This window comes from Typopeltis vanoorti, chromosome 20 (assembly GCF_054136105.1).
Source record: "Typopeltis vanoorti isolate ZY-2024b chromosome 20, IOZ_Tvanoo_1.0, whole genome shotgun sequence".
Lineage (NCBI taxonomy): Eukaryota > Metazoa > Arthropoda > Arachnida > Uropygi > Thelyphonidae > Typopeltis > Typopeltis vanoorti.
The window spans coordinates 12,893,110-12,905,194 of NC_143568.1; the positions used below are offsets into that span (position 1 = coordinate 12,893,110).

The 12,085-nt window shown below is 33.9% G+C and overlaps 1 protein-coding gene across 1 annotated transcript in view; it reads left to right on the top strand.

Moving 5' to 3' along the window:
• The window catches only part of LOC150095241 (uncharacterized), a 267,888-nt gene that overhangs the window by 180,482 nt on the left and 75,321 nt on the right, over nt 1-12,085 (top strand). The window contains exon 12 of the mRNA XM_090410764.1: nt 3,027-7,976. Coding sequence (XP_090266890.1) covers nt 3,027-7,976 — 4,950 coding nt within the window. The remainder of the gene's footprint in view (nt 1-3,026; nt 7,977-12,085) is intronic.

Genomic DNA, 12,085 nt, shown 5'->3' on the forward strand with positions numbered 1-12,085 from the left:
TATCAGTTGCAGCAAAGGAAATAGCTGCTGTAAGAGGAAAAAATGGTGAACTTATAAAAAATAGAGATGCAATAATCAAAAGAATTCAGGAATTTTATACTGAACTCTATGAAGACAAAGACCTTGACATCCAAGAATCATCTATGGATAACTCGAGTGAGGATGAACATGATGCCCCTGAGATCTTACAATGTGAAGTGGAAATGGCACTGTGGGAAATGAAGAATGGAAAGCCCCAGGAGAAGATGGAATTATGGTAGACTTCTTAAAACTGGGAGGAATCCCTGTCATCAAACAGCTGACTAAACTCTTTAATAAATGCCTGAAACAGAGAAAAATTCCGAAAAATTGGAACAATTCACTTCTAATATTAATTTTTAAAAAGGAAGAATATTTCAATAAGGAAGAAATTAAAAACTACAGCCCTATAAGCCTACTCCCTACAATATATAAAGTTTTCACAAAAATTATAAATAATAGAATAAAATCTAAACTAGAGGGAATGCAATCCTGTGAACAAGCTGGATTTAGAAAGAATTACAATACTTTGGACCATATTCACACATTAAGACAGCTCATTGAAAAATCAATTGAATACAATAAACGCTTTTGTCTGGCCTGTATAGACTATGAAAAAGCATTTGATTCAGTTAAAACATCTGCAACACTAAAAGCACTTGAAACCCAGGGAACTGAGAAACCATATATTGAAACACTAAAACATATTTACAATAATGCAACTTCTGTAATTAAATTATATAAAAACAGTGAAAAGTTCCCAATACAAAAAGGCATCCGGCAAGGTGACACCATATCTCCCAAATTATTTACAGCTGCACTAGAGGAAGTCTTTAGAAGCCTTGATTGGGAAACAAAAGGAATAAACATAAATTGAGAAAGGCTGCATCATCTGAAATTTGCAGATGATATTGTCCTGATAGCAGATAATCGTGAAGATCTGGAAGAAAGGCTAAATCAGCTAAATGAAGCCTCCAGAGAAATTGGATTAAAAATAAATAGAGAAAAAACAAAAATAATGATGAATAAATACATAAACCATAGAACTGTCAAAGTTGAAAACCATGAAATAGAACAAGTTACTTCATATGTATATTTGGGCCAATTGTTATCCTTTGAGGAGTACCAAAGAAAAGAGATTGAATGAAGAATTCACCTTGGATGGATGGCTTATGGGAAAATGAGAGACATATTCAGAAGTGACATCCCTATGAGTCTAAAAAGGAAAGCTTACGACCAGTGCATACTTCCTGTCCTAACATATGAAGGGGAAACATGGACTTTAACAGAAGCCCTAAATAAAAAGCTGAGAACAACATAACATCGCATGGAAAGAAGTATGCTAAAAATAACATTAAGAGATAAGAAGACAAATATCTGGATAAGATCTCAAACAGATGTCATGGATATTGTAAAATACATTAAACAGGCTAAGTGGAGATGGGCTGGCCAGATGCAGTGATGGGAGATGGACTAGAAAAACAACAGAGTGGAGACCAATGGATGGAGCAAGACAAAGAGGAAGACCGAGAAGAAGGTGGAGAGATGAACTGAAACAAATTGCAGGAGCGAGATGGATGGGAGAGGCAGAAAACTGAGTGATCTGGAAAATCATGGGGGAGACCTTCGTCAAGCGGTGGACAGAACCAGAAGGTTGAAGAAGAAGAAGACTAAAGTTCATAATTTCCACAGTTGTAAAGTCCATAGTTTCTAAAATGAATATTTATCGGGCTTTTCATCCAAAGTTAAATGAGGTGTCCTCACGTGTAGCAAAGTTTATCATCTTGATAATTTCTTGTTGGTTTGCTGTCCTTCTCATTACCTTATTTGCTTTGGTTGTAATGCAAGAAACAAAACAACCAGTCCTAATAGGAATATTTGCATTAAATGGTATATTTTTCTATTATACATTTGTTTTTTTTCCTCATTCAAAATAAGTCATATCTTATAGGTTGAGTCGATTAAAAATTTAAATGATTTTGCAAATTTTAATTAAGAGTATTTTATCACTTTGTTCTAAAGATGAAACAGTAGTTCTTTTATGCTTTGTCAAGGAAATCAAAATCCTTCCAAACATTAACACCTTCAGCTCATCATATAATAATGCAATATAATATTATAATATTTACACTGAAAGTGTAGAGAAAATATCTGAACAACGCAAGAAGTTGAATGGGTTTTTTTATGTTTTGGTTTGTTTTTTCATCTAGATTTTAAAGTTAATTTGAAATCATGCAAACTTCTTGGTTTGCACAGTTTCAGTTGAAATCGCATCTGTTTATGATGTTAGTTCTCTACCTTCCTTGTAGGATTGCATTTTACAGAGGTAAATTATAGAAGATAATTCTTTCATGTCAACCCAGAAATAAATAAATCTTGTTGTATTTTCTATCAGCTTGGGTGACTTTTTATGAAGCTGACAATTTTATTTAGTAGTATATGTTTTGTTTATAATAGCACATATTTTGAAATGTTGCCCCTATTAGAATTTAATATTTAAAATAATGGATATTTTGAAATATCACATTCCATCTGCCTTTTTCCATATTATGCTCCAACTCTCTGTCAATATGATTGTTTTGTTCTCTGACAGTTTGTGTCTATTTTGCAGACAGATATGAGCAGAAGCAATTCTTTCATCTCTCTGAATGAGATGAGCTAACTCACCTTTAGATTAAATATCATTATAAATGTTCCTCCCTGACAGTGACAGAAATTAAACCTATATCTTTTCACTTGAAAATCATCACCACCACCAACTGCTTTGTAGTCCTCTAATTTAAAATATGTTGTTTTGTACATTTTACTTTTAAAAAGCAGAAATACATATTAAATTATTATAAATATAAAAAATAATTAAATATTATTATTATTACATGTTTATTATTTTCTTTAAAAAATCAAACTTATTTTAATTTGTTAAATATTTATCTTATTTGAAGACTTTTTATATACATGATGTAATAAAAATATTATATCTTAAATTACATTTTTTTATTATTATACAGAGAGAAAAAAAGAGAACTGTTCCAGTTTTATCTCCAAGTTCAAAGCCCTGCCCCAAAAGTTATAAGATAAAAGCTTGTGAAGTCAAACATAAGAACTCTGGGCTATCTTCTCTTGCAGTAGAACCATTTCATAAAAATTATGATTCTAATTCTGAGATAAGCAATCAAAAGAAAGAACAAGACATTCAGCTTTCAGTAAAATATGTTATAACTGAATGGAATGATTCAGGTATAAGCAATAAGGATGAAAAAGAACTGCTAATATCAGACACTATACCATATGCTGGTGTTGAAAGACATAGCAGGGTGAATGAATTTCCATCATTAGCAAAAAATAATGGATCTGATGAAAGTGATTGTACTGACATGGAAGATGAGTATCAGAATAAAATAACAGAAACACAAAAGTATGGTGGCCATTCCAAATATTCTATTGGTACCTCAAATTCGTCAACAGTGAGAACTGTACAAAATGATAAAAGTGATTGTAACATAGATCTTGGAGACTGTTTTGTGGCAGTAAATCAATCCTGTCATAGATCTTCTCAAGGTTCTTTGAATAGATCATTAACTTCAAAATCAAATTCTAATAAAAATAATGAAAATGATACTGATTCAGATGATGAAGATTGGGAGGAGAGAGTTTTAATGACAGCAACCCAGCCCTACCATGAGCCTACTGTAGTCCATTCAGTATCTTCAGCATCCATAGTGACAGGAAATGATGAAAATGAAATTGATCCTAAAAAGGACTGTATTAAACATTTAATGGCTGAAACTCAACCGTATCCTGAATTGGCTGCAACACAAGTGTATCATGATCCTTCTAGTGACCCTCCAACATCTTCAGTAGTGAAGACAACAAAAAATGAAATGATTATAAACAAAGAATACACAGCTCCATCTCAACCTTCCCATGGACCTCCTTTCAGTTCTCTTACTAGTTCATTACATCCAGAAGTAAAAACTCTTCAAAATGATAAACGTGATGACACCAGTATGGAAGATAGAGATCCAAAGGAAGATTTAATGCTACCAACTCAGCCTTATCATGACCTATCTTATGACCACTCAATATTGCTATCAGTTTCAACAACCAAAGTCATAGAAAATGATGAAACAAATACTGATGAAGAATGTCTACTACCAACCCAACCCTACCTTGGTCCCTCTAAAGTGTATGACAATAAGTTAAAAACTCTTGCAGACTGTGAAAGTGATAACAATGATCTGGAAGTTAAAGATCAGAAAGGAGATTTAATGGCAACAACTCAACCTTACCACAGCCCTTCTGAACAGTATAATGACCAATCAAAATCTTTAAAAAAAAAAATAGCTGATGACAATGAAGAATGCCTACTACCAACCCAACCCTATCTTGGTCCTTCTAAGGTGTATGACAATAGATTATTATCTCCAAAGTTAAAAACTCTTGCAGGCTATGAAAGTGATAACAGTGATCTGGAAGTTAACGATCAGAAAGGAGATTTAATGCCAGCAACTCAACCTCACCACAACCCTTCCGAACAGTATAATGACCAATCAAAATCTTTAAAAAAAAAAATAGCTGATGACAATGAAGAATGCCTACTACCAACCCAACCCTATCTTGGTCCTTCTAAGGTGTATGACAACAGATTATTATCTCCAAAGTTAAAAACTCTTGCAGACTATGAAAGTGATAACAGTGATCTGGAAGTTAACGATCAGAAAGGAGATTTAATGGCAGCAACTCAACCTTACCACAGTCCTTCTGAACAGCATAATGACCAATCAAAATCTTTAAAAAAAAAAATAGCTGTAGATCATATAAAGGATAATCCTAATGTGAAAATTTTAAATCAGACATGTTTAATGGCAAAAACTGATTCTTTTCAAAATACCTCACACAAAGATGAAATCAAAGTCAATGTTAAAGACACTGATATTGGTACTGAAGATAAAACAGCTATTGCAACTTTGCCACTTTGCATAACATATGATAGTGACTGTGATAATAGTTATAATCTCTTAGAGACAGAATTGCCATCTTCTAAGATTTTTTCAAGTAACAGAACTAGTTTTAATCATTCTGTAACTGGAGGCCACAAAGTTAATGAAAAACATCAGATTTCTGAAAAACAAGGTTTATATGTTTCTAGTAGTGATCAGATGCAACTTAATATGAAACAGGCATTTGACAAACCAGTGCATTCTTCTCCATATACTATCCAGTGTATGAATAGAGAGCCAAATTCCAAGGGCCAAAATTCTGCTCAGTCACATTCTATTAAGAACCCAAGAAATATTAATGCAAGACAGACATGTTTCCTCTCTGATTCTGAAGATTTTGCATCTGAAAAGTGGACAAATGAAGAACAAAGTATTTTGTGCCCATCGACTCAAAATATGCCTTTGGAAAATGAAGATATCTCAAGCTTGAGTAAACAACTTGTGTCTCCTATGCATAATATTACTGGATATGATGATGATGAATTTGATAGTAACATTTGTGTGGATGAAACACCTCCACATCTGCTGGATGAAAATGAACTTTCAAATTATGAGACTGTTCCTAATAATATCAGAACAAATGATATATTGGATGTATCAGCTAATGTGCAAAATATACCAAATAAAAAAACTTTTCTGAACAGTATCAGTAGCAGAAAGTTAAATTGTTTAAATGATAATGGTGGCAAGCACCCTGATGAACAATCATCTGTTGATAATTCTTGTAGAAATATAAGAAAAAAGATAGAAAAGTCTGAAAATATTAACAGTGAAAAAGAACACTCCATTATTTTAAGGGATAGCATATCAGTAGATAAGAAAAAAATCAGTAAAAAATCTTTATTTAAAAAGAATAGCCCTTCAGTTTCAGAAACATGTTGTGTAAAAGATACTAAGAAAATAAATGCTGAAAATGAAAAGATTGTCTCAGAAAATTCAGAAGTAAGTGCATTAGTCTCAAATTCAACTTTCTTTGAACCCACTGCCAATAATAACAATAAATTAAAAAAGCGATATTCAAAAGAGTCTTGTAGAAATAATGAAGAGTCTATTTCAAAAGATGCAGATAGGAAAAAGGCACTAAATAACAATTCATTAACTTGTCAGTTGAAGAATGAAGCAGAGGACAGTCTTTTAGAAAAAGTAGTGCACAAAAGAAAAAATAGAAAAAGAGAGAAATCAAAGGGTTGGGATGAAACATTAGAATCAAATGATTCTGTTAGCATATCCAAAGTATCCAAACAAAGAGAAGAGTCTGGCATGCATGTAGATGAGAAATTTGTAGTTTTGGAAGTTAACCCAGAAAAAAATAGCAACATTGCAAATAAAAAAAATTATGAAGCTACAGAGAAAAGAAAAAGCTCAAGAATTCTTAAAAGGAATAATAACAAAATTAATGAAGGTAACGATGATACTACCAAAGGTATGGAACAAAAAAATAGGAAAATTGAACCTTTAAAAAATTCTGTCATCTCCAGTGAAATTAATGTTAATACAAAATCTTTCTCACCGCCAATGCAGACTAGAAGTAGAAATAAATTAAATAATAGTGTTCATGTTGAGGGACATTTTGAAACCAAATCCTTGGAAAAAAGTAAAATATATGAAAAAGAAACATCTCCTGACAAAAAAGTATCACCTAGAGCTATGAGAAGTAAAAAACAGACAAATGTTTCTTCTACTGCAGCTACGGATAATTCTGATGCTGTTGAAATTATTCAAGTCGAAATGTGTATGAGGCATTCACAAAGAAACAAAGAGCACCCCACACAGAGCTTAGAAACAAGGAAAAGACATTCACAACTTAATTTCAAAAGAGATAGGAAAAAAGTGCAGAGTTCTAAATATTTGAATCCAGAAAATGAAGAACATTACAAATTATTAAAACAAGAAACAAAAACTTCACATACCAAGAGAACTAAAGAGTCAAGTGCATCTACACCACCTGTTATACAACCTAATAATAAAGTTTTATCTGTATCATTACAAGAAACGCCAGTATATCAAAACAAAGAAACTCTTGTCAATGATGCTGGTAAGAAATTACGAAGTAGCAGGAAAAGAAAATCTTCATGCTCTTCTGATTTAGCAGAAACTGAAAAGATAATTTCAACACCAAGTAGGGGTAAAAGAAAAGTGGAAGCAAACACTCCAGTGATGCAAACTGATCAAAGAGAAAAACGTTTAGAGGTCCTTTTGGGTTACACAAGTACTCTGCAAAAGAACTCAGACTTAGCATTGCCACAGAATAATAATATAACATGTTCATATGAAACTGGAGACAAAATGCCTTCTAGAAAGAGCAAAAGAATCTTGAAGAAGGTTTCTGCTCTTTCTAATGATACAAAGAACATTTTGCCACAGAAGTTAGAAAATAAAATATCAAAGATAAGTGAATTTTCGGATGCTAGCATGAGAATTCCAATACATAGTGGTACAGATATATTTCATGATTCCAAAGGAAAAGTTGAAAGTGAAGAAAATGCAGAAATACAAAGCCGAAGTTCTGATGATAAGAAACTAAGAAAGTTTGCAAAAAACAGGACGAGAACAAAGAAAATCCCTACAAGTTTAGAACATTGTAACTCAAAAGAGCCAAAATTGAGTAGTTTGGAACCTGATGAAGTCATTAGTCATGATAGAAATAAGGCAGATGACATTTTAAATCAAGTAAGTATGAAATCCATTTCTGTAAATAGCTTAACTCAAAAAGGACAGAAAAAAAGTGCACAGAAAAAAAATAATCCAGATATCAAAGTTCCAGGAGATACTTTTAAACAACCAGATATTCCAAAAAGAAACAGAAAGAATACATCTAAGTTTCAAGGTGAGGACAGTAACCTACAGAAGGAAGAGAATCCAGCTAATGAATCCATATTATCTCAAAATCGAAGGCTATCCCGTGCTCCTAGACCAAAAGTATTATTTACAGGAGTTGAAGATGAAGACATAAAAAAGGTATTATACTGACAGAGTTATTGATCTTAACAAAAAATAATAATAATCTCAATGAGATGTAAAATTGTATTGTAGTACTAAGGCATTCTTTTAAACTTTTAGGCTATATAATTATAAATCCTATGCTCTAGAATTTATCTTTTGGTTGATTCTGGGTAAACCCTCTCTCTCTAAAGGGGGGGGAGAGAGAAAATTACAAGCTCAGAAGTTTCCTGTTATGGACGAGTCTGTATACCTTCAGTTTTGATCAAGGTATTGGAGGGGTTAGTTGGGAATGTAGAATACAGGATTAGGTTGATGGATATAAGATTCTTTATGATGGTCATAGATTTGTAAAATGTGGGTCTTGTTTTAGCAATCTACTTGGATTTTATAATGAGATGATGAATAAGTGGTAAGGGAGATTCATATATAATGATGTTCTTGGACTTTGCGAAAGGAATTTGATAAACTACCTCGTGATAGGATGGGAATGCATAACAGCTTAATTTGATGGATTGGAGATTTATTCTCTGAAAGATACCAACATGTTGTGCATGATGAAGTGATGTCGCAAAACCTGAAGGTAATCAGTGACCTGCCCCAGGTTCTGTTCTTGAGCTCTTGCTGTTTAATTTATTTCTTAATGATATTTCATGTGGATTGACTTGGGATCTTCAGTTTGCAGATGATGTAGAGTTGCAAGATTATATGAAGCTTAGCTGTATTAATCCCCTTCAGGAAGATTTCAGTAGATATTTTGCTTAGACAAATTAGTGAGATTGTAGTTTCAATCTCACTGATTTGAACTGTACTTCAGGGAATGGAATGAAATTTGAGATTTGGTGTTGATGTTGGATTCACATTTAGAGGTCACATTGCAAGTGTTGCAAAGACTACACATCTCATTTGCCGCTATGATAAGGAGTATGTAGACAAGTATGGATAAAGTGTTGGTTGTGCCGAAAATAACGCATTGGTTAGACTTCTTGGACTATTGTGCTCAGATTTGGTCACTTGGTTTTCATTGTGGAATATCGCAAATATTGATATGATAGACTTTAAGTTAGTGAGGGGATTTTATTAGATTATTACAGAGGGTTAGTTAATTATTTTTGATCTTTATGGCACAAAGACATCAATGGTCATATGTGCCAGGACACAGGTTACAGCAGTACATATGGTAAACGGTTGGTAGGACAATCACAAACATCCATGCCCCCTGGTGGGATTCGAATCCACATCCTTTTCCCTGGAGAACTGATATGCTAACCACTTGGCCAACCAGGCTAGCAATACAGAGGAAATTATAATAAGAGTAGATGATGAGAAGAAGAGGAGTGCACTGGAAACTATGTAAAAGTGTGGTGAAGAAGGGTCGAGGAATAAATTTTTTACATGGAGAATTTGGAGTGAGTAGAACACTTTGCCAAGTCTACGTACTCAGTTGGCATAGAGCTGTTTGGTTGGAAAGACCACTTTTTTAAATCCCATTTGTGATGTGATGAACTTTTATCAGTTCATTTTAATCAAATGGTGAGTTTTGTGTCTCTCAAAACAGGCCAACCAGCCTTGTGGACATACAGATTTCTACCAAAATTGCGAGATTGTTAAAAGCCCATAGCATCAGACAGGTTCTAAGATATCCTAAAGACAGTGTTCCATTTTATAAATATCCAGGTGTGTATAATATTCCATGCACGTGCGGTCTTTCCTACATTGGACAAATTTCGAAAAGCCTGGAAATAAGACAGAAAGAACATGTTACTAATGTAATTCATGACAAAACAGTCACCTCCGGTTTAGCACATCACTTTTCAATTTCGAACCACACTATAGACTGGGATAACAGTTCTATGCCTTACGTAGTTGATGATTACAGACATCGATTATTCAAAGAAGCGGCAGTAGTGCTACATACAGGCAACAACCTAAACAGAAATCAAGGGGCCATACTGAACGATACTTGAAAAAATTAATTAATTCCCTCAGTTCAACAGAACTACAATATGCGAATAATCATATTACACGTTTTCGTGTAATGCGTGTTCACGATACTTAGTAGAAAGTCACAATGCATACAGACATGTCACGCGAACGTGTTACCTTGGCCACCTAACAGGTACTAACATTTTTTGTATTCTTAAACCTTTGCATTTATAAATTTTTTGTATTGTGCACGCCTTGAAAAAGCTAGTCAGTTACTAGCGAAACCGGTAGGCAATATTGTACGAACATACGTACAAATTAAAAATCTATGGTCAGTTTATCTATAAGTCTTATATTTTTTAACATTTTACAATAAAAAATATATATGTACAATTTGAATTGTAATATTGTGAATATCTGTAGAAGATATATGCAGCAGGAACTTTATCTGCATGAATCAATGAGAGATGGGTCTCAGACCACTGTTATTGCTCTCTTCTTTGCTGAGTCAAGAATTTTTAGGAAGCTCTTTTAAAGAGGCAGTATCTCTGAGAACAGCTCCTCAACATAGCTCTCCCCTTGTGAAACATCACAGGTTACTGTCAAAATCTGCTGTTAACTACCTCATTTAATAAGTTTTCAACGTAATTGCTGAATTGCACATTCAGAATATTATTATTATGGGCTACTACTCCGCGGAGTTCTTAGACTCATCGAGGGAAGTCTTAAACATCGTGCCAAGCACTATCCAACATTTACGCGGTATCTATCATACTTAGCTTGGAACTCGTTCACAATCATAGCACAGACGACAGACTTCGGCAACCCATTCCACTCATTCACCACTCTCCAAGCAAAAAAAATCTAGACCTGACATCTTTGCTAACTCTACTCTTACTCAGTTTCCAAGGAATGTCACTAGTTCTCCAACCACCACCAGAACTGTTCTGAAAATTTCCTCTGTATTAATCTTATAGAAATCCTTCAGCAATTTGTATGTCTCAATCATATCGCCCCCTGTTCCACCTGTCAACCAATTTCTGTCCTCATAAGGTTCATTCCATGACCTACTACTCTCTTCTACACTTGCCTCTGGATCCTTTCCACCTCCTCCTCATCCCCAAGAAACTCAAGTGACTATATCTGCGCATTCTTACCAAGAATCTATAAAGAGATATAATAACCTGTCTCTGCTCATTAGGGTTCAGGGTATTCTTGCCATGTACAGTTACCAAGTAATTCAGCAGCTTTGGCCACTTTTGCAATATGCCCTCTAAACTTTAATCACATCTGCGAAATTTTAACATCATCTATATGAGCTGTTGTTCTACCAAGTTTGCATCATTGACAAACAGCTAATGTTTCCTCTCAGATCCTTTCCTGTATCATTAATAAACAAATTAAATAGTAGTGGCCTAAGAACAGAGCCTTCTACTGGACTCTACTTCTGAATAAACTACTCTGTAATGTCTCTCCATCAACCACCCTCTTATCCACTTCACCAACTTTATATCTCCTCATGTCCTACAATTTATTAATTAGAATTTCATACAGTATCCTTTCAAATGCCTTTGCAAAGTCCAGCATTATCACTGTAAACCTATTAACTTTATCCAACTCAGCTGTCACTGTATTATAAAACATGAGCAAGTTGTGCCTCAGTAACTTGCTCATGTTTTAATCCTTTGCAACACCATGTTGCCCCTATATAGTATCCCCCCTCCCTTTCTATCTATCTATTCCTGCTCTTGACCAACACTTTGACTATGACTCCTGATTTGCTGATCAGTCGGTAATATGTTACATCAGTCTTGGAACATCCTTTCTTATACTTATCTTTAGCTTTTATCTTACATTTATAATATTTTATTCATTTTGTTGCACCATTTTCTTCATTCGAGAGCTTTCTTATTAATCTACAAAATATTTTACCACCATCAAATTATTTATCTTCAATCATTTTTCCAAAATATCTTTATGTTTTTTGTTTAGCTACTTTTGCACATAACCTAGGTTTCATCTCTCTCTCTCTCTCTCTCTCTCTCACTAAAACACACACATATATACACGGTATATTCCAGTTTGCTAGCCAGGAAACTCTGTTTTGACTCCTTTTTATGGACTGCCTTTGTAAATTATCGACCATGAAATTGTGATTTTTTTCCATCTTTGTAGGCAACCTCGCAACTGTTTCCTTGGCT